General features: G+C 45.7%; 3 protein-coding genes across 15 annotated transcripts in view; all 3 read right to left on the bottom strand.

Moving 5' to 3' along the window:
• Positions 1-4,897, bottom strand: part of LOC130705808 (leucine-rich repeat-containing protein 37A3-like) — a 651,297-nt gene extending 646,400 nt beyond the window's left edge. For 9 of the 11 annotated variants that reach the window (XM_057535145.1, XM_057535143.1, XM_057535141.1 and 6 more), the window contains exons 1-2: positions 4,770-4,897; positions 1,068-4,086 (exon numbers count right to left, since the gene is read on the bottom strand). In XM_057535145.1, the coding sequence (XP_057391128.1) occupies positions 1,068-4,086; positions 4,770-4,776 (3,026 nt within the window). In that variant the 5' untranslated portion in view covers positions 4,777-4,897. The remainder of the gene's footprint in view (positions 1-1,067; positions 4,087-4,769) is intronic. The other 2 variants (XM_057535144.1, XM_057535142.1) reach the window with 2 other exon arrangements.
• LOC130705811 (RAD52 motif-containing protein 1-like) lies at positions 4,770-14,010 on the bottom strand. The gene is made up of 7 exons (XM_057535155.1): positions 13,906-14,010; positions 13,346-13,525; positions 10,039-10,161; positions 9,505-9,571; positions 8,415-8,513; positions 6,666-6,754; positions 4,770-4,897 (listed from the first exon to the last, which is right to left on the bottom strand). The coding sequence occupies exons 1-7, from the start codon at positions 13,999-14,001 to the stop codon at positions 4,796-4,798; spliced, it is 756 nt and encodes a 251-aa protein (XP_057391138.1). The 5' UTR covers positions 14,002-14,010; the 3' UTR covers positions 4,770-4,795.
• A 1,021-nt stretch (positions 14,011-15,031) lies between these two features.
• Positions 15,032-25,154, bottom strand: LOC130705812 (RAD52 motif-containing protein 1-like). 3 transcript variants are annotated; one of them, XM_057535157.1, is made up of 10 exons: positions 24,475-25,154; positions 22,593-22,642; positions 21,145-21,199; positions 20,911-21,063; positions 20,709-20,807; positions 18,909-19,072; positions 17,028-17,077; positions 15,584-15,638; positions 15,350-15,502; positions 15,032-15,246 (listed from the first exon to the last, which is right to left on the bottom strand). In XM_057535157.1, the coding sequence occupies exons 5-9, from the start codon at positions 20,755-20,757 to the stop codon at positions 15,353-15,355; spliced, it is 468 nt and encodes a 155-aa protein (XP_057391140.1). In that variant the 5' UTR covers positions 20,758-20,807; positions 20,911-21,063; positions 21,145-21,199; positions 22,593-22,642; positions 24,475-25,154; the 3' UTR covers positions 15,032-15,246; positions 15,350-15,352. The 3 variants fall into 3 exon arrangements, 2 of the variants coding, with proteins under 2 accessions (XP_057391140.1, XP_057391139.1); XR_009006204.1 differs by lacking the exons at positions 20,709-20,807; positions 20,911-21,063; positions 21,145-21,199; positions 22,593-22,642; positions 24,475-25,154 and adding an exon at positions 19,469-19,594; XM_057535156.1 differs by lacking the exons at positions 20,709-20,807; positions 20,911-21,063; positions 21,145-21,199; positions 22,593-22,642; positions 24,475-25,154 and adding an exon at positions 19,469-19,580 and having other exon boundaries at positions 18,909-19,088.
• Positions 25,155-25,955: the final 801 nt, after the last annotated feature.

Raw genomic sequence — 25,955 nt, forward strand, 5'->3', positions numbered from 1 at the left:
TCAGAGCGTAACTTTCAAACCCCCATTGCCAATAGCCAAGGTTTTTCGTAATCCTATCTTTCATTGTTGCCTAACCCAATTCTTTACAGCCAGACTAATCTATTAAATTCTGATCATCCCTGCAGTCACACCTTTGCCTAGACTGTACTGTCTATTATTTTTCTGACAAATCACAGCCAATCTTTAAGTCCCAGCTAAAGATTTAGCTTATCCATGCTGCATTCCGTGACCTCCACACCCCTGTGATTACAGGTTCTGGTGAATTACAGCACCTATCTGTATTTCTCTTAATACTTAATTATATATTACCTCCCTTTTAAGGCATATCCCCTTCCTCCCCACTTGTCATTGTCATGTTCTGGAGACAATGCCATAGACTTCTGTGGCTCCCACAGTACTTAGCCCTGGGTTGGGCACAAAATGGGTGCTACATATAGAAAGCCAGGGGACAAAGATGAGTTCTAGATATAACTGAGGGATTGAATAATAATAATAGCTAACACTAAAATATATGCTAGGCACTGATAGAAGACCTTTACCTATATCAACTCATCTAAATCTCCCAATGAGATTGGAGTCATTGGCAGATTTAGGAGTCATAGGAGTCATCCTATGAGAGGATGACTACCATAATCCCCATTTTACAGATGAGGAAATTGAGCCATAAAGCTAATAAATGACAGACCTGGGTTCAAACCCAGGTAGTCTGGCTCCGGAATCTCTACTCTTAACCACTTTGTTGTACTACCACCAATGAGATGGGGAGAGGGACATGTCGCTGTAAAGAGGATGGAGTAAAGATGGGAGAAGAGTAGATGTTAAGGAATTAAAGAATGGGGTAAAAAAATGGAGAAGGAAAAAATAAGGGCAATTAAAAGTAAAAGACTGGAGGAGAGGGAAAAATAGTAAGAAGGAGAATGAAGACAAGGAATCATTGACAAACAAAAGGTGGAAACAGAAAGTCAGTCAGTGTGGGTTGGGGAGATAAGGAGGACCCAGGAAGACCTGAAGAAAGGCTGCCATGTCAGGCAGGATGCAGAGAACAAATGAGCAAAGGCGATTCTTACATGATGGTGAAGGTGCCGTTGTAGGCGTTAGGCTCTGGCTCAGGCACTCTGTGGAGCTTCTGCTTTGGGCTGAGACCAACACACGACAGTGTCTCATTTTTGCAGGTACAGAGCTCACATATGCTGATGTTTGTGGTGGCATTCTGTTCTGGCTGCTTCTTTTCTGGGGTATATTTTACACCAGGAAGACCAGTGGGTACCGAATACTGAGTCGAAGGAACTGTCTCAGATGGCCTTGGTTGCTGAGATATGTTAACTCCCAGGTCCCCAGGTGGAACTGTGACTTGAGTCAGGTTTGGCTGTGCAAGTGTCACCTCAGGGTGTTTTGGAGGGGGAGCTGTAGTCTGCTGCAGGGCTGTAGAATGTTCAGACTCTGTAGTAGGTTCTGGAGTTGTGGTAAGCCCCTGGTCTAAAGGTTGAACTCTGACACTGGGTGATGTTGGAGGCTCAGTGTGATCCTGATCTGGTGCTGGAACTATTGGGTTCTGATATACTGGAGGCTGAGCTACAAAAACCTCCTTAGGTGGTTCTGGAGGCTGGGTTAAGGTCTCCTGCATGGTTGGAGAAGGTTCATCCTCCTTAGTGGGTTCGGGCCTTATGGTCAGTTCAAGGTCCAAAGGTTGAATTGTGACCTCAGTCAAGGTTGGATGCTGAGCCTGAACTTGCTCTGGATTTGGAAATGTCACCTCGGGGTATGTTGGTTGAGTTGGGGCTCCCTGCTGAACTGGAAAAGTTTCAACATTTTCAGTGGGGGTTGGATGCTGATCTGAAACCTCTTGCTGGACTGACAAAGGTTCCAACTGCTCAGGGGACACTGTAGACTGAGCCGAGGTTTCTTGTTGGGGTGGAGAAGTTTCAACCTCATTAGTGAACGCTGGAGTTACGATAAGTGCAAGACCCACAGGTTTAACAGTGACATCGGGCTGCTGCAGAAGCTGAGCTTGATCCTGACCTAGAGGAGACACTGTTGTCACATGATGCTCCGGAGAGAAAACTACAGTCACATTAGAGAGCTCTGGAGACTGAGTTGGAGAGGATTCAACCTCACCAGGAGACTGTGGATGCTGAGCTCTGGCTTCCTGCTGAGGTGGAGAAGGTACAACCTCAGGAGCCTGTGGATGCTGATCTGGAGTCTCCTGCTGGGTTGTGGCAGGTGTAACTTCTTCTCCAGGATGCTCTGGATACTGAGCTGGGGTCTCCTCTTGTACTGAAGGTTTGTTATGTGGACCGGCTTCTGGAGATTGGGCTGAAGCCTCCTGTTGAACTGGCAAAGGTTCAACCTCCTCAGGTGGCTGTGAACGCAGCGTGGGGGCCTCATGCTGGGTTGTAGAAAATTCTGCATTAGTAAGGGGCACTGAGGGCTGAGCTGAAGGCTTCTGCTGATTTGGAGAAGGTCCCACCTCTGGCGTGGGTTCTTTTGTTATGGTAAGCTCCACATCTGCAGGTTTGACAGCGACACTGGATAAGTTTGAATGCTCAGCATGATGGTGACTTGGAGGTGAAACTGTCATTTCGAGATGCTCTGGAGGTTGAGCTGGCTGTTCCTGTTGAGTTGGAGAAGGTTCCACCTCCCCTGAAGAAGGCTCTGGAGGCGGAGCTGGTTGCTCCCGCTCACGTGAAGGCTCAACCTCTCCAGGAGGCTCTGGAGGCTTAGCTAAGGTCTCTTGTTGGGTTGGAGAAGATTCTCTCTCCTCAGGGTGCTCAAGAGGTGGAGCCAGGGCCTCCTCTTGAGCTGTAGGAAGTTCAGCTTCCGTAGTGGGCTCTGGAGTGATGGTAAGTTCCAAATCCAGAGGTTGAAGTGTAACACTGGGCAAGTTTGAATGAGCGTGACGCTGAACGCCAGGTAGAGATACTACCTCATCACTCACTGGAATTTGAAGTACATACTCAGTAGGGAACCCTGGAGTCTCAGTTGGGGCCTCTTGATGGAGTAGAGAAGGTTCAACCTCCTCAGGGAGCTCTGGAGGCTGAGATGGGGCCCGCTGCTGGACTGGCGGAGGTGCAACCTCCTCAGGGCTCTCTGGAGGCTGAGATGGCGTCTCCTGCTGGACTGGAGAAGGTTCAACCTCTTTAGTGACCTGTGGAGTTATGGTAAGTGCCAGATCCAGAGGTTTAACAGTGACATGGTACAAGTTTGACTGCTGAGCTTCATTTACCCCATGATGTGCTACCGGTTGAACTACAACCTCCTTAAGTGTCTCCAAAGTCTGGGCTAGGGCCTCCTGAGGACTTGAAGTTTCTAGTTCCTCAGGGGCCTCTGAAGGCTGAGATGGAGCCTCCTGATGAAGTGGAGGTGGTTCTACCTCTTCAGTGGGCTCTGGATGCTGAGCCTGGGCCTCTGCCTGGGGTGAAAAAGATTCAACCTCCTCAGGGGTCTGTGGATGCTGAGCAGGGGCCTCTTGCTGGGGTAAAGATTCAGCCTCCTCAGTGCGCTCTGGATGACGAGTTTCGGCCTCCTGCTGGGATGGAGAAATTTCAGCTTCCTCAGGGGGCTCTGGAGGTTCATCTGGGCTCCCCAGAAAATCTGTAGGTAGCCTCTCCTCAGGATAAAAGGCATCCGTACTGGGATCTAAATAATCACCCTGCAACTGTTGTTCTAGACCCTGAGTTGTTTTTTCAAATTGGCCTGTAGTTCCAACAACTTTGGCAAGCCGTTGGTGCTGAACTAGATCTTTCTTCAGGTTTGGGGGTGAAACAATAAACTTCACTGGTTTTGAGCTCTTACTACCTAGATGTGGAACAAGTATTTCAAATGATTGGTGACCTTCAGCCTGATCTAGAGCTCTGTTTTTACTCTTACTTTTGTGTCGAGAAGGCAGAACCAAGGCCTGATTCTGATTCCACTCTAGCACTGGAACTTCCTCTGGGAGCTTTTGATGTTGGGTTTGCTCATTACTCACATCCTGCTGTGGAACAGCAAACTGATCTGGCCCTGTAGGCAGCTCTCCAACCGAATCCGTGTCCGGGTGTGGAACCTCAGTCTCAGTCAACTCCTGATGAGGCGGGGCCAACATCTGGACTGGAGACGAGGACGTCAAATAATTAAAGCCCCCGGCTTCTGCCAGGGGTGTAAGGGCATGGGGCAACTTGGGAGGGGGGTCTGAGGCGTATGAAGACCAAGCCTCGGTCAGCCGCGCGGGGTTGGGTGTCACCTGGACGGGGTCCAGGGCCCACTCCGGAGGCTGAACTGCCAGGACTACTAGCCACAGTTGTTGCCACATGACGAAGAGCCGTGGCAACCAAAGGCGCAGCCGGGACATAACACGCGGCGGCTCCCAGGCGCAGTGACCCAGGCCACTGAGGAGCCGGAGCCACATCCTGCGTCCGAGCTGAACCGCTATGCCAGCGCCGACGCCAGGGCTCACGTCAGCAACCGCGTGCCCCTCCCCCGCCTAATGTCCCACCCGTTATTTATGACGTGTTTATTTCCACCACCACCATTATTAGGTCCCTGGGGAGATCCAATGCGCGCCACCAGAGTGGGCCTTTTTCCCAGAGTCCCCAGGGCGCAAGCCATTCTTCCCCTTGCAAAAGCGACAATTACCTCCTGCCGGGCCCTCTTCCCAAGCCCTCCCTGCCCTCCCTGGCCCCAAACAATGAGGCGGGATTTGGGCTGCAGACCCGAGTGGCCCCAAACTCCAGCGGCCCAGGGGTGGCGGGGGGTTGGGAAGGATGCAGAGCTTCCCAAGGAAACCACAGGACCTGGCATTCTGGGAAATTCAAAAGTGCTAGTCCAGTTCTGGCAATGTGAACTCTTCCTCCTCAAAGCTCAAGTCTGAGAGGCATTCTTCTCCCCTTTGGCCACACGGCTGACAAGAAAAGTAGCTGACCTGCAAAATGAGCACCAGCTAGGGTGGCGGGAGGGGAACACACCTTACAGTTATTCTAAAATGTTGCCATTTCCTCCAAACTCTCAGTATTCACGTCTCATGATTAATTCACCACTCTGTTATTAGGGGTTACCACTGAATCAGTGATGACTCCAGAACTTCTGTAGGAGGGCTTTGGGGCAGGTGAGCAATTCATTCTGGGAAAGAGAGTCTAAAACCAAGTGAATGGCCCTTTACATTAGCATGGGAAAACTTCCCCCATCCCACCTTGTCTCAACAGAGCCATCAATCTAGAAAAAACTACAGTGTCACTTTTCAGAGGTCTACCCTGTGTGCACACACGGAGAAGACACTTAGAATGTTAAAGTCAGCATGTTAAGTAATTTTCTTGAAATACTCTAACTAGCACCCAGTTTACTTTCTTCACAGTCCTTTTCGTAATCTATTTAATTTTAGTCCTTTTTAATTGTCTGGTACACCTTTAACACCTAAACCCCAAGAGAGAAGGAGCTTCATCTTATTTCCAGTGCCTAGCACATAATGGTTTCTAAATGGAACTGATTCCAAGATTGGCCTCATTTAGGAATGGATCTGTTGTTATAATCAGGTTTCCGAAATCTTTAGTACCAATACGGAATCCTTTCCTCTCACATTTCACAGGAAGTTAGACTTCTTAAAGCCCAAACATGGATATGTTTGAAGTTTCCTTGACTGATTTAAATTGAATTAAATTAATTATTTTGTACAGGAAAAACTTTCAAAATTTTTACATTTTTCAGAACATAACCACCTTTTCTTTCTCTACTTTCTTCCCTTCAAAACAAACTTTGCAACATTGGGGTGAGTTAAGTAATCAGAAATCTAGCCCCAAATTAAGCTCTCAATGACATGAAACACATTTTTTGCTCCTTTTTAATAAAAATCCTATATGCAGGGCTTCCCTGGTGGCGCAGTGGTTGAGAATCTGCCTACCAATGCAGGGGACCCGGGTTCGAGCCCTGGTCTGGGAGGATCCCGCATGCCGTGGAGCGGCTGGGCCCGTGAGCCACAATTACTGAGCCTGCGCGTCTGGAGCCTGTGCTCCGCAACGGGAGAGGCCGCGATAGTGAGAGGCCTGCGCACCGCGATGAAGAGTGGCCCCCGCTTGCCGCAACTAGAGAAAGCCCTCGCACAGAAACGAAGACCCAACGCAGCCATAAATAAATAAATAAACAAATACTTAAAAAAAAAAAAAATCCTATATGCAGTACATTAATGTTTTCTTTTAGCAATTACATTGACAACTTAATCCCTAATTCGAGGCATCCATATAATTGATTTACAGAAAGGTTCTTCTGCAAAACATTTAACACAAGATATATATGAGATGCTGAGATCTGGGTAATATACCTTACTTGAAAGGCATGAATAGTTTTTAAACACTGTAGCATAATCACACTTAAGGCCATAGTTACTTTGTTCCCAAATCCCTGCAATTCTATTTGAGGGGAGTTCTAAAAGGCCTGTGTCTTCTCCTGTGTCCACAACTGTAGACGTACACTGATGGCCCTCAATCCTGCTCTCCAAACTTCAAGTAAGGGGCCAGAGACAAGGCTCGGGACTTGGAGAAGTCCTAGAAATTCCCTGCCTCAAAAGCAGTTTCAGAGTTTCACATTTTCCAAAGGATGACAGAGCTGAGTAGACATGCCAAAGTCTTCCAAATCCTGCTGGTTGTTTTGAATTACGGCTACACTGGCTGTGTACCCCTTGAGTTTTTATCTCCACATACTTGAATTAAATCCTGTAGTTCCTCTTCGGTTCTAGCATCATCGGTGACCTCTTCACAGGGTCTATATGCCACAGCTATTTTACCACTTTCTGAAATAAAGTTAACAAGGATCAATTCAGAAGTTTTCTTGTTCTAAAACTTCCTGTATACAATGGTAGCACCCAATAATTAGACATTCTTTTGATTTCTAAAAGCAGAAAATAAGAGCATTTTCCTAGAAGTTCCCTCATCTGACACATCAGTTTTTAATCATAATTATTTGTGAAAAAATATATAAGAAGTGTCAACTTTGGTTCAAAAACCTTTATGATCTTAGAAATAAGAACTAAGGAATAATGACAAAGGAATGAAAAGCTGTGGAAACAAAAATGTTCAATCACAATACAAGTAAATAGGAAGGCATTAGGTGGGGGTCAAAGTGAGTTCAAACCTGGGATAGATACCACTGGACTATAATAGATACTTCATATTAGAAGCAAGGCAAGTGCCTACTCCTTGGGACCAAAATTCTACCAGATACAATGAACAAAGCTTTGGAGACACAGACAGAGAGAGAGAGCATTTGAACGCTCTACTGGCAGAAACTGGCCCATGTGCCTTTTGGACAATACAGCTTTCCTCAAGGCAAGCTAGAGCCACCAGGCTTTTTGGTCTAAGGAGTTTTGAGTACATATAAGGAATACCTTTGCATATTAGGGACAAACAACCCAGACATTTAGTTTGGTTCTTAAAGGTTGTTACCCAGAGTTGACAGCTGATGGAGATTCTGCCTGATGACCAGGGAAGTCAAACTTCACTGGAAGGACTGCCCAGCCTGGAAGGCCAAGACCAATCCACGGTCAACTCTTACAAGCAAATAAGGTCTCTGACAACTTAGCTAGGATTTCTCAGTCTCTACGCCTGCAGGGCTGTGAAGCAGGGGAGCAATTCTGTTCCGGGAATCTACTAATCATAGAGTTTCCTTTGGGCACAGCCTGTCACATTCTCACCGCTGTATAACTCGATAGGGAACACAATCAACGCTATTCAGTAGCATGACCACTTTCAAGGCTCACAAAAACGTAGCCGATTATTATATAAGAATCATATTCACCCAATATATCAGAAATGAAAACTGAAATTAAACTCATTCCAAAAACATAATCTAATAAACTCTTCAACAAGAAAACAACAACGATAATAATAATAGTCAATATATTTTGTCTGCTTACTATGTTTCAGGCATAGTTCTAAGCTTTTTACATTCATCATCTCATTTACTCTTACAATATCCCCCATTAGGTGATGAGCTGAATTACTAACCCTATGTGCAGATAAAGAAATTGCAGCTTAGAGATATTCAATACCTTCAGATGTCTCCGGCTAGAAAAACCTAAAATTGCAACAACAACAACAACAACAAAATCTAGGAGACAAAGTTAGGACTCAAACACAGGTGTCCAAGGCTTATAATCACTGCACTATTCTGTATGATAAGCAAGCAATTGAGGAAGAACGGGACCAAACACTTTCTGTATGAACTGAGGCAAGTCATTCTACATCTCAACACTGGGGACAATAATAGTTGCTGTCGTTTTTCTCATAAATGCCACAAAGAACAAATTTAAGACTGCTGCTGTGACAGCATCTGGTGAATGAAAGAATATGTAATGTTTTAGATAACCATTACTTTCATCCAATTAACTTTTCAAATAAGTTTCTTTGCTCACTGAAACTGAAGCACTTCAAGGACAGTCAAAAAGGTCTTACCTAAAACCACAATCAGCAGTTTCTGGAATGCATCTGTCATAGCCTTCTGAATAGCAAGCTTCTGGGTTACCTTCCTTTTCATAAGGAATGATAATGACCCTAAATCCAACCAAAAGAGATGAATTTAAAATGCCTGCCATCTGAATAACTGATTTCTAGGTTATATGTTTAAAACTAAAAAAGCATCTGTGATTCTTAGCTCACTACCTTAGTGATTAAGGGCAGGCACAACACTGGGGTACAGCTGAATGTCTCTGTTGTAGGTGTACCCTGGCATGGCACAGTTTCACTGCTCAGATCTATTCTGGAAGTTCCTAAAATACTAACTAGACGGGAAATGCAAACCAAGGACGTGGCACAAATCTCATATTACTCACAGATTTCAAATGGACAAGCTGAGGCTACACTGCTACAGACCCTGCTCTCCTGTGCCTAAAGGGCTGGATTCATACAGTGAGATAGACTTGGTGGCAGTGCAGATGATCTGGCCTCTCCTCAACCATCACCCACTCAGGTGGATGGTGGAGCCTCCTCTACTCCATTCGCTAACAGCCCTGCCTCTGACTTAAAACCCTAAGCCCAAGTGCCATGGATTCTAGGAAAAAACTCAGTACCAATCGGAATCCCCTTTCTAGGGATCTACATTTACTTTTTCCACTCAGGCCCTTCTATAGGAGGCAAAGGACTGAACATTTACACAAGAGTTTATTTCAATCTTTAGACAATGATTTTGTTGGGATAACTGAAGGCCAGAAGACATCTGTATTTGAAGGACTATTTTAGCACAAAACAAATTATTAAACAAAAACAAAAAGCAAAAACAAAAACTAACTAATTTTCCCTCCTCCTAAGCTTCTTGGCAGGCAGTCAGTTCTAAAATTCTAAAGTTTAAGGTGCTGTCAGGTATCGCCTAAGATAAAAACCTATATTGTCAGGCAGAAAAATTCTGCCCAGGGCTTTAGTTGCTTAGAAAAGGTGATGATGTATCTGAAAAGTTGAGTTTCAGAAAGAAAGGAAAAAAGAGCAATCCCACTCCCTCACCCCCCCCCCCACACACACATACTGGAAAACAGACCTTCCTCCAACTTACCCAAAGGTTCCTTCCTCAGCCATGCCAACTCCAGGACTCCTGCACTCGTGGGAGGGCAACACCACCTCTGAAGCACAGAAGAACTTCAGGCTATTGCTTCTGAAGTGGTGTCACAATATCTTCATTTTCCCTTTCTTCAAGGTTAGAAAGATCCTGAAGCTGTTAGGATTTTGAATGAAAGGCTAGACTTCCAAATATTCTGTTGTTAGAAATTAAAACTAAACTCCAGCAATCCCAGGTAATAGTTGAGGTATGCTATAGCTTCAAAATCAAGTGAGACTTGCACATGAATGACTAGATAGGGACAACTCTTTTGTATTATATACCATACAAATACTGGAGAAAATTATGGACACCACCATCCAAGTCATTGAGATTATCACTAATTCTAGGTGGCAGGCCAATGCTCAGATACTTCCGTGTGGAAGCCTCTCACATCTCCTCCCCATAGCCCTGTTCCATTCTTCTCTCTCAAGTCTAGGAGTTCAATGTTGAAAGGAGTCTGGTTAGTCAAAGAAAATCTACAGAGTTTACCTTGATGATCCTTTTTGACCACCCATTGAAACCAAAGTAGTAATTTGCCAATTCTTGGCATCTGGAGCTGTTTGGGGCAAGCGTATTATGTTGAACCGCCTTATGTCTGGTGCCGAGACGAACCTGAAGACATAAAAGACCTAAAAATATCACAACCCTACACAGAGACTTATTTTGGATATACCTGAGATTTATCAATACCAATTTCATAGAGTGGTTGTGAAGATTAAGTAGGACATTTTAAGCAATGAGTTCACAGTGAGCCCTAAATAAATGTTATTTATTATTTTTAAGTCAGTACTTTTCTGCATCATTTCCAGGGCCCCTGATTAACCGGAAGGTTCCCTGACCTCTGGTGGTGAAAGTGATGATGAAAGCAAGCAAGGAAGCCCAGCAGAAGCCTGTTATGGGGCTGGGGGTAAGCAAAGGAAGTGAACTGTTTTAGTCGTCTCATCCTGTAGCTCCTGCTTGAGAATATGACCTGAAGAGGAGATAAGATGGACCTGCCACTGAATTAGGACCTTAATCTGTAGCACCCCCTCCCCAAGTTACTAACCCCTGTTAGAAGAGGGAATACGTATACCTCGATAAATGTAAATAAAGCAACCAAAAGAATTAGAGGTTCATCTGCATTAACAAGCTTCTTTGAGAGTGCAAATATTTCCAGTCTTAACTCTCTAAATAACTTACATATTACTGTGGAGTTTTTACATCACTAGTTCTTTCTTAAATGTCTATTTCCATTTTGAACAGGGTGCAGTATGTAAATATAGTCATAAACATTCAAATAATACAAATAAAGTCAAAGCATTGTTAATTCTTTATTGATGTGTTTGTGCATCTTCCTCTGTCACTAGTTTATGAGCTCCTTAAGTGCTTGAAGGAACCATATATTATTCTTTCCTTGTTACCAGAAACAAGCATACATCTTGGCACATAATAGAGGAGGGATGGTCTGTTGACTGAGTGAATGAATGAGTACATAAGACAATGAAATTACTTTCTCCAACTGAAGCTGCCTGCTGGGAAGGAGAAATGAAGACTAATTTTTAAATGCTGAGTGTCGCAACATTTAAAACAGGGAAGCTAGGCCCTGTATGGTGAGTCATAATGGAGCTGTCCTGGACAATTAGGAAGCTTCAGAAGGGCTCTGAGCCCCTGGGTAGTAGAGACAGTTGACATCTGGGATAACCTTGCCACAGTTCTTGCTGGCAAACATTTCCCTTCGTGCTACTGAGAAAAACTCAGATACATTAGGCCTTTCCTTCATTTTATTTGAAGATGTTATTCTCTTGTCTGTATTTATAAAAAATACAGGGGAAAAAAGATAAGAAGTATATTTGCCTGCTAATGAATAAAAGAAGACATAATTGGAACTTCCCTGCTGGTGCAGTGGTTAAGATTCCGTGCTCCCAATGCAGGGGGCCCGGGTTCGATCCCTGGTCAGGGAACTAGGTCTCACGTGCATGCTGCAACTAAGAGTTTGCACGCCACAGTTAAGGAGCCTGCGAGCCACAACTAAAGGAGCCTGCCTGCTGCAACTGGGGGAACCACGTGCCGCAACTGGGGAGCCCTTGAGCCGCAACTAAGGAGCCCGCCTGCTGCAACTAAGACCCGGTGCAACCAAATAAATAAATAAATAAAATTTAAAGAGAACGCATAATTAAAGTAGGTAACAATTTCGGGGGTGCGGGTAGTAAACTAAGGCTCTGCATTAAATAAAGAAATCGAATACGAATGCCCTTTCCTCTCAAGTCTATAGTGACTTGTAGAACATTTTCCTCATTACTCTATCAGTGACGGGCTTTATGCTGTGACAATCTCAGAACCTAAGCTTATGGAATGGTCTTAATGTCCAATATAAGAAAAGAACTCATTACTCACAACTGATACCAAGTAACTGTTTCATAATCTTTCCAGGACCATCCGTAATATCTGAGGGGTTATGTGAAATGGTCGTAGGGTCCACAAATTAAAGAAGGTCTGACACGAAATCATTTCAATCCCAGGGAGTACAGCCAGGATTGAAGAGGGTGTTAAACAGGGTACAGAAGTGGGAGGTAGTGTACCTGGAGTCACATCTGAGGAGAGTTCTCAGATTCAATAAAGGTGAAATCAGTGAGTAAAGAAATAGGGGTGAGAATAGGCAGCAAGGTCAGTAGGAAGTAGCCAGAGCAAGAAGCCAATCAGAGAAGACACACAATTATAAAGTGAAAGGTCTGGGAAATCGAAGCCTCACTCACTTATTCAGAGGCATTGAAAAGGTCCTTGAAAAAGGAATGGTGGCTGAATGGAGGAGGCACATAATGAAATCTTAATTCTGGGGAAGTAAAATTGGATGGCATGTTAATATGGAATAAGGTTTCTACAAAGCATTAAAGACTATTTTAACCATCTTCTGGAATCTGAAGGGAGTTCTGAATAGGCAATTTGAGAGTGATGATGATGATGAAGCCTCCTTTATGTTACATCTGACAAAAGTTTGTCAAGCTTGGGACTTCCCTGGTGGGACAGTGGTTAAGAGTCCGCCTGCCAATGCAGGGGACACGGGTTCGATCCCTGGTCCGGGAAGATCCCACATGCCGCAGACAAACTAAGCCCGTGTGCCACAACTACTGAGCCTGTGCTCTAGAGCCCGTGAGCCACAACTACTGAAGCCCCCGTACCTAGAACCCGTGCTCCGCAACAAGAGAAGCCATCGCGATGAGAAGCCCACGCACCGCAACGAAGAGCAACCCCCGCTCTCCGCAACTAGACAACGCCGGCGCTTAGCAACAAGACCCAACGCAGCCAAAAATTAATTAATTAATTAATTAATTTAAAAAACAATTTGTCAACCTCACACATTTAAAATCCACATAAAAGTAAATATAAGGAAGACTCTTGTGAAGATTTCTTAAATTAAGGGGCAGTATAAAATGACATGGGGTTTAACATCAGTTCAGTTTGGGTTTGGCCTCTAGTTTCCACATTTACTGTCATAAACCTTAAGTAAGTCACTTAACCATCCTGAGTTCGAGTTTCTTCATCTAAAAAAAAGAAAGAAAGAACTGGGGAACTGGGGGATCAGTGGAGCAGTGCATATGAGAGCATTCTGTACACCACAGTGCTGTACAAACGTTGGCCTTTTATTTCCGCCCCCCGCCCCCCCCACCTTGGGATCTTAGTTCCCGGACCAGGGATTGAACCCGGGCCCTCAGCAGTGAAAGTCCTAACCACTGGACCGCCAGGGAATTCCCGATGGCCTATTCGTTTTAAATTCAGCACTTCATCCCAGTAGAGCGAGGAATTCCACATTTGGACCCACCTTCACTGGAGATGTCTGAAAAAGCTGCTTCTGGTCGCATGCCTTTTGGGCTCTGTGGGCATCCCTTGCTGAATAAACCTCGATGATGGCATAGAACACAGGACCGGCCACTGCTGCGTTTGGGAAGACTCGGACCGAATACAGAAGGCCAAACTGGGAGAAGTCTGTGAACAGAGAATGCTGTAGGGTGGGCCCATGCTAAGTAAGTGCAGGAAATTTCACGCCCAGGAAGCCAAACCGCCCGTTCCTTTCTATTCCCCCAGCCCTTCGCCGCAGGCAACTGTGGTGATCCTGCAACTCCAAACACTTCTCATTTCAGGAACAGCTTTCCCTCTGAAATCCTAAGCTTCGAGAAGCATTAGGAGGCAATGCCGGCTGTTGGGAACTATCTCTCAAAAATCTGTGGGGGCGAGCTGACTACTCAGGTCGGCTCTAGAACTAAGATTCCTCTCAGCAGAGACTGCAGGCAGATGAGGTGCTGAAGCAGTACCCTGGGGCGCCCAGTTACTGAGGCGCGAGGTGGCTTCCTCCACCCCTCCCTCTGCCCCGGCTCGGCTCACTTGCAAGGCCTCGGCCGTGGGTCCACAGCTCAGCTCCCACACCAGCAAGGTTTTGTCACCCACGATGGGAACCACAAAAGGTACCAACACCACCATCCTACCTTTACTGCGCGTGCGCGGCTCGGGGCGCCTGCGCACGCGCGCCTGCACACGCACGCGCGCCTGCACACGCGTGCCTGCACACGCGCGCGCCTGCGCACGCGCTGTTTATAACGGAAACCTGAAGGGGGGAGCCAGTTTGTTGGGAGTGGGACGAGGGCGGTGCTCGGACCTCTCCCTCACGCCTCCCACTCCGGGCTTGTCTCTGCCTCTAGGTCCCCTTCCACAGGTGGCACTGTCACTATATAATCACTTGGAATCATGCAGCCCTGGGCCTGTGCTGGGGGAGGCAGGAGGTGGGTAGGTTTGGTGCTGGGCTGAGCTGGAGGGAGGCGAGCAGCACACAGCTGACCCGCAGTGGGGTCAGGAGAGGCCAGGGCCTGAGGAGGGCCGTCTTGGGCAATGGCTGCTCTCACACATTCTTCTTTACCCTGTCTTTCTGGCATCTCCCTGCTAGTTATCCAACGGTTGGGATTTTTTTTTTAAAGAAAAAAAACAACCCAAAGGGAATTTTCCACCAGCTTGAAATGGTGGAGAACCCCCTACCTTGGTACACAGGGTACACATCTGTACATGAGTTTGAGAAGTTGGGAGAAAAGTCAGGCCTTGGCTCCACAGTGGAGGGAGGCCCAGTGATCCAAATATTCTGGCAACCCCAATGACCGTACGAGAGGGGCCAGAAGTAGATGATCCTCTATGGGCAGGAGGTCGAGCATGTTGTAAATAACTGGTACTTGATGAACCAGGAGAGAGAGCACCAGAATAAATTGCTATTTGATTTACTCATCTATGCCCCTTGAGGATGGTATGTTTTCCAGTTCCCAGGGACTGATGATACTGGGGAAACAAGGGAGGGAAGCCCCTCTTCATCCTTCTACTCATCCTCCTTTGCCCACGTTTCCTCTTGTGGAAGTACTGGCTACCACGAGGGATTCTAGTTTCAGCTCTGCTTCTTCTTGCAGGCCCCTGTTATTGGTATATAAATATTCAACTATTTACATTTTAATTCCTTACCACATGGTTAGACTTGGTTATGAATTTATACACTTTAATATAAGAAAAAGAAGTATTTTACAAGCAATGCTGAGAAGCCGATATTAGAAAATAAAATTTACCGGTGGCTTGAGGCAGAACAGGGCTCACTCTGTGGCTGTCTCGTGTGCGGTCTCACTTTCCTCACCCGCCTCTTCATCAACCCAATATGCAGCCAGAAGCTTCTCTGCTGGGGCTTTGATGACTTCCCTGGGGTGAGAAGAATAACGCCAAGGCTTTTTACTTTTGAAAGGAACAATGATAGTTCTCATGATTTCCTCATTTTAGATGAGAATTTTAAATTGTCCCCTACCATTTATGGTACATCCTTATAGAAGTACATCTCATCCTCATCAGAAGACTCCCTGTCGTGTAGCTTTTGTGCCATGTTTTCCTTGCGTGTGGCGTTGAGAGGCCTATACACATCCCTAAGCCAAAGTGGCCGCCTTCTCCCGAAAAAGCCCTCCTGGAACACAGAAAGGGAAATATTAATTCAGCATCTTCCCTGCTTTCTCTGGCCACAGTACTATATCCCTTTCAAATTTACCTGACTCTCACTTTCCCCTGAGCTTCTCTTACGCAGCAGAAATCGAAAAAAGCCCCTTGGAGGAAAACACACACAGTTAGTGTTACATGTCATTTTTCATCTCTCTCACAATGTGTTATCTCTGGTCTTATTAGGACTAAATGGGTACCTCAGTCCATAATCACAATGAGCAAACTCACCACAGACCCGGGATCTTGAAAATCATTCCATGCATGCTGGCCTTCCAGAAGTTCTCTGTGTCTGTCCAAAAGGCCACCCCCCCCCCCACGTGCCTCCGGGGAGACCTTTGCATGTGGCTTAGCATGGAGTATAGGCAGGATTTTCAGCCCCGTTCACCTTTCTTGGCCCTTGGCCAAGTGCCCTCGTGCAGTGAAAACACTGCACAGCGGCGCTGGGCAGAAACACGTTACTCTCTAGATGTGCTTCACACCAGTCCACTTCGGACTTAGTCGCACATGCAGCATTTGCTGGGGGTGTGGCTGTGGGGAGAAGGTGCTTTTATTTTCCTGGCTGCTCTATCCTATCCTATAAGTTGAATCACACCAAGTAAACACCTGAACCCAACTAGCTAAGTTATCTATAGCTCTCTGACTTTCATACTGCAGGCTGTCACTGAGGCGTCAGTGAATTGTGAAATCAGTTGAAAGGCCATGACCAGCAGGGAAACACGAAATACTCCTTTCGAATACAAATAGAGTAGAAAAAAATCAGAGTGCACAATAAGTTTGTTTCAGAAACTACTTATGCCCATATAGTATGTGTATACTGAATTGTGACATAAAACGGAGCTCACAGCCCAAGCACAGTGTGATCAGTAGAGAAGTCCTCAGTGGAAAGGGACCCTCTTCTTTTTGATAATCACTAGCAGTGTGATCATGGGGCAAGATACTTTCCCTTTCTCTTTCTCCATTTCCTTATTATAAAAGGAAGAGACAAACTACTGTCTAAAGTTTCTCCCGGTTAAAGTTCTATGAGGTTTGGATAAAGGGAATAGAGAGTAGGGGCCTGAAAAACAGTAGGGTGAGAAGGGAAGTTTTCTTGCCACTTTACAGAAGGGACTCATATGTGCTACCTTTCGTCAGCTTTGAGTGAGGCCAGCCCCTAAATCCCCAACCATGTGGCCCTCCCTACCCCAGAGCCTCCTAGAAGGCCTCTGGCCTGGCCTGATGCCTAGGAACCAGGCACCAGGCCAGCAGGAACAGGTGCAAGCAAAACCTCTCCCCGTCCACCCTCTTTCCTTAAAGGACTAGTGAAAGCAGATGAATCTGTGCCAGTCCTGTTCTAAGTCAGCTTGGGCTGGGGAGCTAATTCTGCTGATAAATAAATTAGGGTAAACCATTAGGGTAATTAAACATTCTTCCTGCCTTTGGTGAGGAAATTGAAATAGGTGAGTTCTAAGTTCTCCTCTAGTTGTAAAATTCTGCTTTAAAAGACCAATATTTACCTTCTGCTTCTTTTTTTATCTTCCCCTTTTGCAATTCGATGAGAATAAATCTGTTTTGAAAGAAAACATGATCATGATTATCCATTACAACTATTTCCAAATCCTTATTCATTCCCTTTTACTTTAAATCTTATCTACCCAGTGAGATGATAACTTTTTTAAGGAAAGGAATTCTACCCTGTTTAATAATCCTTTGCCTCTTCCACAGTACCTAACTTAGGGTCTTGCATGCAGCTGGCGATATATTTTATTGACTGTTTTAGATAACGTTCAAGAGATCGTTCCTAATAAAAACTCTTAGAAGTAGGAAAAGAAAAGTATCTAGCAGAAACCTAAGCCTTGTTTTAGAGTCAACAACAAGAGTAGGATGCCCATCATTACTGCTACTATCGATCAATGTGGAGGAGGTCTTAATCAGTACGAAAAGAAAAACGAAGTATTGGAAAGGAAGAGACAAACACATTTGCATATGAAATGAGGGACCTAAAAAGACCAAAAGAATCAACCGAAATTTTATTGGAAGTAACATGAGTAAGATGGCTACATACAAAATCAAGAGATCAACATATAAGCCTCAATAGCTTTCCCATATAACACAAATAACTCACTAAGAAACAGAAGAAACATCCCGTTTACTCTATCAATAAAAATGCATAAAGTACCTAGGAATAAACTTAACCAAAACTTTGTAAGACCTATGTGATGAAAATATTAAAACTTTTCTGAAGGACATTAAGAAGAAGTACTACATGGCATGAGATACCATCCTCCTAGAATGTTGTAAAGAGGTCAATTCTCATCAAATTAACCTACAAATTCAATGCAATCCATTTATATCCAAAATAATTTTTAAATAAAACCTGGCCAGCTGACACTTGGTAGAGAATATGTGTAAGAATAGTTATGAAATGTATGAAAAACAAGGTCAAAGAGTAGGACCTTGCCCTACCAGATATAAAATATGTTATAGAGCAACTGGAATTAAGCAGTGTGATATTGGTACTGGTACAGGACAAGGTAACTGGATCACAGAATAGAGTCCAGATGTAGATAGTATATGAGACCAGGGAAGAAAGAATAAACCATTCAGTGAAAGATTTGAAAACAATTAGATCTTCCTGTAGGGGGGGAAAAGTTAGATCCCCTGCCTCAACCACACTAAAAAACAAATACAACAAATTCTAGACAGATTACAAAAGTACTTGAAGAAAATATTAGAGATTATTTTTACGTCATGAGGTGACAAAGGCCTGGCTAACAAAAGCCACCCCACATGAGCCATGAGGAGAGGACGGGCAGATATGGTGGCAGACTGTCAACACACCTCCTACTCTGCACAGCCCTTGCCCCCAACGCAGCCAAAAATAAATAAATTAATTAATTAATTAATTTAAAAAACAATTTGTCAACCTCACACATTTAAAATCTACATAAAAGTAAATATAAGGAAGACTCTTGTGAAGATTTCTTAAATCAAGGGGCAGCATAAAATGACATGGGGTTTAACATCAGTTCAGTTTGGGTTTGGCCTCTAGTTTCCACATTTACTGTCATAAACCTTAAGTAAGTCACTTAACCATCCTGAGTTCGAGTTTCTTCATCTAAAAAAAAGAAAGAAAGAACTGGGGAACTGGGGGATCAGTGGAGCAGTGCATCTGAGAGCATTCTGTACACCACAGTGCTGTACAAACGTTGGCCTTTTATTTCCGCCCCCCGCCCCCCCCCCACCTTGGGATCTTAGTTCCCGGACCAGGGATTGAACCCGGGCCCTCAGCAGTGAAAGTCCTAACCACTGGACCGCCAGGGAATTCCCGATGGCCTATTCGTTTTAAATTCAGCACTTCATCCCAGTAGAGCGAGGAATTCCACATTTGGACCCACCTTCACTGGAGATGTCTGAAAAAGCTGCTTCTGGTCGCATGCCTTTTGGGCTCTGTGGGCATCCCTTGCTGAATAAACCTCGATGATGGCATAGAACACAGGACCGGCCACTGCTGCGTTTGGGAAGACTCGGACCGAATACAGAAGGCCAAACTGGGAGAAGACTGTGAACAGAGAATGCTGTAGGGTGGGCCCATGCTAAGTAAGTGCAGGAAATTTCACGCCCAGGAAGCCAAACCGCCCGTTCCTTTCTATTCCCCCAGCCCTTCGCCGCAGGCAACTGTGGTGATCCTGCAACTCCAAACACTTCTCATTTCAGGAACAGCTTTCCCTCTGAAATCCTAAGCTTCGAGAAGCATTAGGAGGCAATGCCGGCTGTTGGGAACTATCTCTCAAAAATCTGTGGGGGCGAGCTGACTACTCAGGTCGGCTCTAGAACTAAGATTCCTCTCAGCAGAGACTGCAGGCAGATGAGGTGCTGAAGCAGTACCCCGGGGCGCCCAGTTACTGAGGCGCGAGGTGGCTTCCTCCACCCCTCCCTCTGCCCCGGCTCGGCTCACTTGCAAGGCCTCGGCCGTGGGTCCACAGCTCAGCTCCCACACCAGCAAGGTTTTGTCACCCACGATGGGAACCACAAAAGGTACCAACACCACCATCCTACCTTTACTGCGCGTGCGCGGCTCGGGGCGCCTGCGCACGTGCGCCTGCACACGCGCGCGCCTGCGCACGCGTGCCTGCACACGCGCGCGCCTGCGCACGCGCTGTTTATAACGGAAACCTGAAGGGGGGAGCCAGTTTGTTGGGAGTGGGACGAGGGCGGTGCTCGGACCTCTCCCTCACGCCTCCCACTCCGGGCTTGTCTCTGCCTCTAGGTCCCCTTCCACAGGTGGCACTGTCACTATATAATCACTTGGAATCATGCAGCCCTGGGCCTGTGCTGGGGGAGGCAGGAGGTGGGTAGGTTTGGTGCTGGGCTGAGCTGGAGGGAGGCGAGCAGCACACAGCTGACCCGCAGTGGGGTCAGGAGAGGCCAGGGCCTGAGGAGGGCCGTCTTGGGCAATGGCTGCTCTCACACATTCTTCTTTACCCTGTCTTTCTGGCATCTCCCTGCTAGTTATCCAACGGTTGGGATTTTTTTTTTAAAGAAAAAAAACAACCCAATGGGAATTTTCCACCAGCTTGAAATGGTGGAGAACCCCCTACCTTGGTACACAGGGTACACATCTGTACATGAGTTTGAGAAGTTGGGAGAAAAGTCAGGCCTTGGCTCCACAGTGGAGGGAGGCCCAGTGATCCAAATATTCTGGCAACCCCAATGACCGTACGAGAGGGGCCAGAAGTAGATGATCCTCTATGGGCAGGAGGTCGAGCATGTTGTAAATAACTGGTACTTGATGAACCAGGAGAGAGAGCACCAGAATAAATTGCTATTTGATTTACTCATCTATGCCCCTTGAGGATGGTATGTTTTCCAGTTCCCAGGGACTGATGATACTGGGGAAACAAGGGAGGGAAGCCCCTCTTCATCCTTCTACTCATCCTCCTTTGCCCACGTTTCCTCTTGTGGAAGTACTGGCTACCACGAGGGATTCTAGTTTCAGCTCTGCTTCTTCTTGCAGGCCCCTGTTATTGGTATATAAATATTCAACTATTTACATTTTAATTCCTTACCACATGGTTAGACTTGGTTATGAATTTATACACTTTAATATAAGAAAAAGAAGTATTTTACAAGCAATGCTGAGAAGCCGATATTAGAAAATAAAATTTACCGGTGGCTTGAGGCAGAACAGGGCTCACTCTGTGGCTGTCTCGTGTGCGGTCTCACTTTCCTCACCCGCCTCTTCATCAACCCAATATGCAGCCAGAAGCTTCTCTGCTGGGGCTTTGATGACTTCCCTGGGGTGAGAAGAATAACGCCAAGGCTTTTTACTTTTGAAAGGAACAATGATAGTTCTCATGATTTCCTCATTTTAGATGAGAATTTTAAATTGTCCCCTACCATTTATGGTACATCCTTATAGAAGTACATCTCATCCTCATCAGAAGACTCCCTGTCGTGTAGCTTTTGTGCCATGTTTTCCTTGCGTGTGGCGTTGAGAGGCCTATACACATCCCTAAGCCAAAGTGGCCGCCTTCTCCCGAAAAAGCCCTCCTGGAACACAGAAAGGGAAATATTAATTCAGCATCTTCCCTGCTTTCTCTGGCCACAGTACTATATCCCTTTCAAATTTACCTGACTCTCACTTTCCCCTGAGCTTCTCTTACGCAGCAGAAATCGAAAAAAGCCCCTTGGAGGAAAACACACACAGTTAGTGTTACATGTCATTTTTCATCTCTCTCACAATGTGTTATCTCTGGTCTTATTAGGACTAAATGGGTACCTCAGTCCATAATCACAATGAGCAAAATCACCACAGACCCGGGATCTTGAAAATCATTCCATGCATGCTGGCCTTCCAGAAGTTCTCTGTGTCTGTCCAAAAGGCCACCCCCCCCCCCCACCCCGTGCCTCCGGGGAGACCTTTGCATGTGGCTTAGCATGGAGTATAGGCAGGATTTTCAGCCCCGTTCACCTTTCTTGGCCCTTGGCCAAGTGCCCTCGTGCAGTGAAAACACTGCACAGCGGCGCTGGGCAGAAACACGTTACTCTCTAGATGTGCTTCACACCAGTCCACTTCGGACTTAGTCGCACATGCAGCATTTGCTGGGGGTGTGGCTGTGGGGAGAAGGTGCTTTTATTTTCCTGGCTGCTCTATCCTATCCTATAAGTTGAATCACACCAAGTAAACACCTGAACCCAACGAGCAAAGTTATCTATAGCTCTCTGCCTTTCATACTGCAGGCTGTCACTGAGGTGTCAGTGAATTGTGAAATCAGTTTAAAGGCCATGACCAGCAGGGAAACACGAAATACTCTTTTTGAATACAAATAGAGTAGAAAAAAATCAGAGTGCACAATAAGTTTGTTTCAGAAACTACTTATGCCCATATAGTATGTGTATACTGAATTGTGACATAAAACGGAGCTCACAGCCCAAGCACAGTGTGATCCGTAGAGAAGTCCTCAGTGGAAAGGGACCCTCTTCTTTTTGATAATCACTAGCAGTGTGATCATGGGGCAAGATACTTTCCCTTTCTCTTTCTCCATTTCCTTATTATAAAAGGAAGAGACAAACTACTGTCTAAAGTTTCTCCCGGTTAAAGTTCTATGAGGTTTGGATAAAGGGAATAGAGAGTAGGGGCCTGAAAAACAGTAGGGTGAGAAGGGAAGTTTTCTTGCCACTTTACAGAAGGGACTCATATGTGCTACCTTTCGTCAGCTTTGAGTGAGGCCAGCCCCTAAATCCCCAACCATGTGGCCCTCCCTACCCCAGAGCCTCCTAGAAGGCCTCTGGCCTGGCCTGATGCCTAGGAACCAGGCACCAGGCCAGCAGGAACAGGTGCAAGCAAAACCTCTCCCCGTCCACCCTCTTTCCTTAAAGGACTAGTGAAAGCAGATGAATCTGTGCCAGTCCTGTTCTAAGTCAGCTTGGGCTGGGGAGCTAATTCTGCTGATAAATAAATTAGGGTAAACCATTAGGGTAATTAAACATTCTTCCTGCCTTTGGTGAGGAAATTGAAATAGGTGAGTTCTAAGTTCTCCTCTAGTTGTAAAATTCTGCTTTAAAAGACCAATATTTACCTTCTGCTTCTTTTTTTATCTTCCCCTTTTGCAATTCGATGAGAATAAATCTGTTTTGAAAGAAAACATGATCATGATTATCCATTACAACTATTTCCAAATCCTTATTCATTCCCTTTTACTTTAAATCTTATCTACCCAGTGAGATGATAACTTTTTTAAGGAAAGGAATTCTACCCTGTTTAATAATCCTTTGCCTCTTCCACAGTACCTAACTTAGGGTCTTGCATGCAGCTGGCGATATATTTTATTGACTGTTTTAGATAACGTTCAAGAGATCGTTCCTAATAAAAACTCTTAGAAGTAGGAAAAGAAAAGTATCTAGCAGAAACCTAAGCCTTGTTTTAGAGTCAACAACAAGAGTAGGATGCCCATCATTACTGCTACTATCGATCAATGTGGAGGAGGTCTTAATCAGTACGAAAAGAAAAACGAAGTATTGGAAAGGAAGAGACAAACACATTTGCATATGAAATGAGGGACCTAAAAAGACCAAAAGAATCAACCGAAATTTTATTGGAAGTAACATGAGTAAGATGGCTACATACAAAATCAAGAGATCAACATATAAGCCTCAATAGCTTTCCCATATAACACAAATAACTCACTAAGAAACAGAAGAAACATCCCGTTTACTCTATCAATAAAAATGCATAAAGTACCTAGGAATAAACTTAACCAAAACTTTGTAAGACCTATGTGATGAAAATATTAAAACTTTTCTGAAGGACATTAAGAAGAAGTACTACATGGCATGAGATACCATCCTCCTAGAATGTTGTAAAGAGGTCAATTCTCATCAAATTAACCTACAAATTCAATGCAATCCATTTATATCCAAAATAATTTTTAAATAAAACCTGGCCAGCTGACACTTGGTAGAGAATATGTGTAAGAATAGTTATGAAATGTATGAAAAACAAGGTCAAAGAGTAGGACCTTGCCCTACCAGATATAAAATATGTTATAGAGCAACTGGAATTAAGCAGTGTGATATTGGTACTGGTACAGGACAAGGTAACTGGATCACAGAATAGAGTCCAGATGTAGATAGTATATGAGACCAGGGAAGAAAGAATAAACCATTCAGTGAAAGATTTGAAAACAATTAGATCTTCCTGTAGGGGGGGAAAAGTTAGATCCCCTGCCTCAACCACACTAAAAAACAAATACAACAAATTCTAGACAGATTACAAAAGTACTTGAAGAAAATATTAGAGATTATTTTTACGTCATGAGGTGACAAAGGCCTGGCTAACAAAAGCCACCCCACATGAGCCATGAGGAGAGGACGGGCAGATATGGTGGCAGACTGTCAACACACCTCCTACTCTGCACAGCCCTTGCCCCCAACGCAGCCAAAAATAAATAAATTAATTAATTAATTAATTTAAAAAACAATTTGTCAACCTCACACATTTAAAATCTACATAAAAGTAAATATAAGGAAGACTCTTGTGAAGATTTCTTAAATCAAGGGGCAGCATAAAATGACATGGGGTTTAACATCAGTTCAGTTTGGGTTTGGCCTCTAGTTTCCACATTTACTGTCATAAACCTTAAGTAAGTCACTTAACCATCCTGAGTTCGAGTTTCTTCATCTAAAAAAAAGAAAGAAAGAACTGGGGAACTGGGGGATCAGTGGAGCAGTGCATCTGAGAGCATTCTGTACACCACAGTGCTGTACAAACGTTGGCCTTTTATTTCCGCCCCCCGCCCCCCCCCCCACCTTGGGATCTTAGTTCCCGGACCAGGGATTGAACCCGGGCCCTCAGCAGTGAAAGTCCTAACCACTGGACCGCCAGGGAATTCCCGATGGCCTATTCGTTTTAAATTCAGCACTTCATCCCAGTAGAGCGAGGAATTCCACATTTGGACCCACCTTCACTGGAGATGTCTGAAAAAGCTGCTTCTGGTCGCATGCCTTTTGGGCTCTGTGGGCATCCCTTGCTGAATAAACCTCGATGATGGCATAGAACACAGGACCGGCCACTGCTGCGTTTGGGCAGACTCGGACCGAATACAGAAGGCCAAACTGGGAGAAGACTGTGAACAGAGAATGCTGTAGGGTGGGCCCATGCTAAGTAAGTGCAGGAAATTTCACGCCCAGGAAGCCAAACCGCCCGTTCCTTTCTATTCCCCCAGCCCTTCGCCGCAGGCAACTGTGGTGATCCTGCAACTCCAAACACTTCTCATTTCAGGACCAGCTTTCCCTCTGAAATCCTAAGCTTCGAGAAGCATTAGGAGGCAATGCCGGCTGTTGGGAACTATCTCTCAAAAATCTGTGGGGGCGAGCTGACTACTCAGGTCGGCTCTAGAACTAAGATTCCTCTCAGCAGAGACCACAGGCAGATGAGGTGCTGAAGCAGTACCCCGGGGCGCCCAGTTACTGAGGCGCGAGGTGGCTTCCTCCACCCCTCCCTCTGCCCCGGCTCGGCTCACTTGCAAGGCCTCGGCCGTGGGTCCACAGCTCAGCTCCCACACCAACAAGGTTTTGTCACCCACGATGGGAACCACAAAAGGTACCAACACCACCATCCTACCTTTACTGCGCGTGCGCGGCTCGGGGCGCCTGCGCACGCGCGCCTGCACACGCACGCGCGCCTGCACACGCGCGCGCGCGCCCCTGCACACGCGCGCGCGCCCCTGCGCACGCGCTGTTTATAACGGAAACCTGAAGGGGGGAGCCAGTTTGTTGGGAGTGGGACGAGGGCGGTGCTCGGACCTCTCCCTCACGCCTCCCACTGCGGGCTTGTCTCTGCCTCTAGGTCCCCTTCCACAGGTGGCACTGTCACTATATAATCACTTGGAATCATGCAGCCCTGGGCCTGTGCTGGGGGAGGCAGGAGGTGGGTAGGTTTGGTGCTGGGCTGAGCTGGAGGGAGGCGAGCAGCACACAGCTGACCCGCAGTGGGGTCAGGAGAGGCCAGGGCCTGAGGAGGGCCGTCTTGGGCAATGGCTGCTCTCACACATTCTTCTTTACCCTGTCTTTCTGGCATCTCCCTGCTAGTTATCCAACGGTTGGGATTTTTTTTTTTAAAGAAAAAAAACAACCCAATGGGAATTTTCCACCAGCTTGAAATGGTGGAGAACCCCCTACCTTGGTACACAGGGTACACATCTGTACATGAGTTTGAGAAGTTGGGAGAAAAGTCAGGCCTTGGCTCCACAGTGGAGGGAGGCCCAGTGATCCAAATATTCTGGCAACCCCAATGACCGTACGAGAGGGGCCAGAAGTAGATGATCCTCTATGGGCAGGAGGTCGAGCATGTTGTAAATAACTGGTACTTGATGAACCAGGAGAGAGAGCACCAGAATAAACTGCTATTTGATTTACTCATCTATGCCCCTTGAGGATGGTAT

The sequence above is a fragment of the Balaenoptera acutorostrata genome, chromosome 20 (assembly GCF_949987535.1).
Source record: "Balaenoptera acutorostrata chromosome 20, mBalAcu1.1, whole genome shotgun sequence".
Classification (NCBI taxonomy): Eukaryota; Metazoa; Chordata; class Mammalia; order Artiodactyla; family Balaenopteridae; genus Balaenoptera; species Balaenoptera acutorostrata.

Coding starts and splice junctions, on each gene's coding strand:
- LOC130705812 (XM_057535156.1), bottom strand. CDS start 19,564: ATGGTGGTGTTGGTACCTTTTGTGGTTCCCATCGTGGGTGACAAAACC. Junction 19,089..19,468: donor CCACGGCCGAGGCCTTGCAA/GTGAGCCGAGCC, acceptor CCCACCCTACAG/CATTCTCTGTTCACAGTCTT. Junction 15,639..17,027: donor GATAAAAAAAGAAGCAGAAG/GTAAATATTGGT, acceptor TTTTCCTCCAAG/GGGCTTTTTTCGATTTCTGC.
- LOC130705811 (XM_057535155.1), bottom strand. CDS start 14,001: ATGGTGGTGTTGGTACCTTTTGTGGTTCCCATCGTGGGTGACAAAACC. Junction 13,526..13,905: donor CCACGGCCGAGGCCTTGCAA/GTGAGCCGAGCC, acceptor CCCACCCTACAG/CATTCTCTGTTCACAGACTT. Junction 10,162..13,345: donor TTCAGACATCTCCAGTGAAG/GTGGGTCCAAAT, acceptor TTATGTCTTCAG/GTTCGTCTCGGCACCAGACA.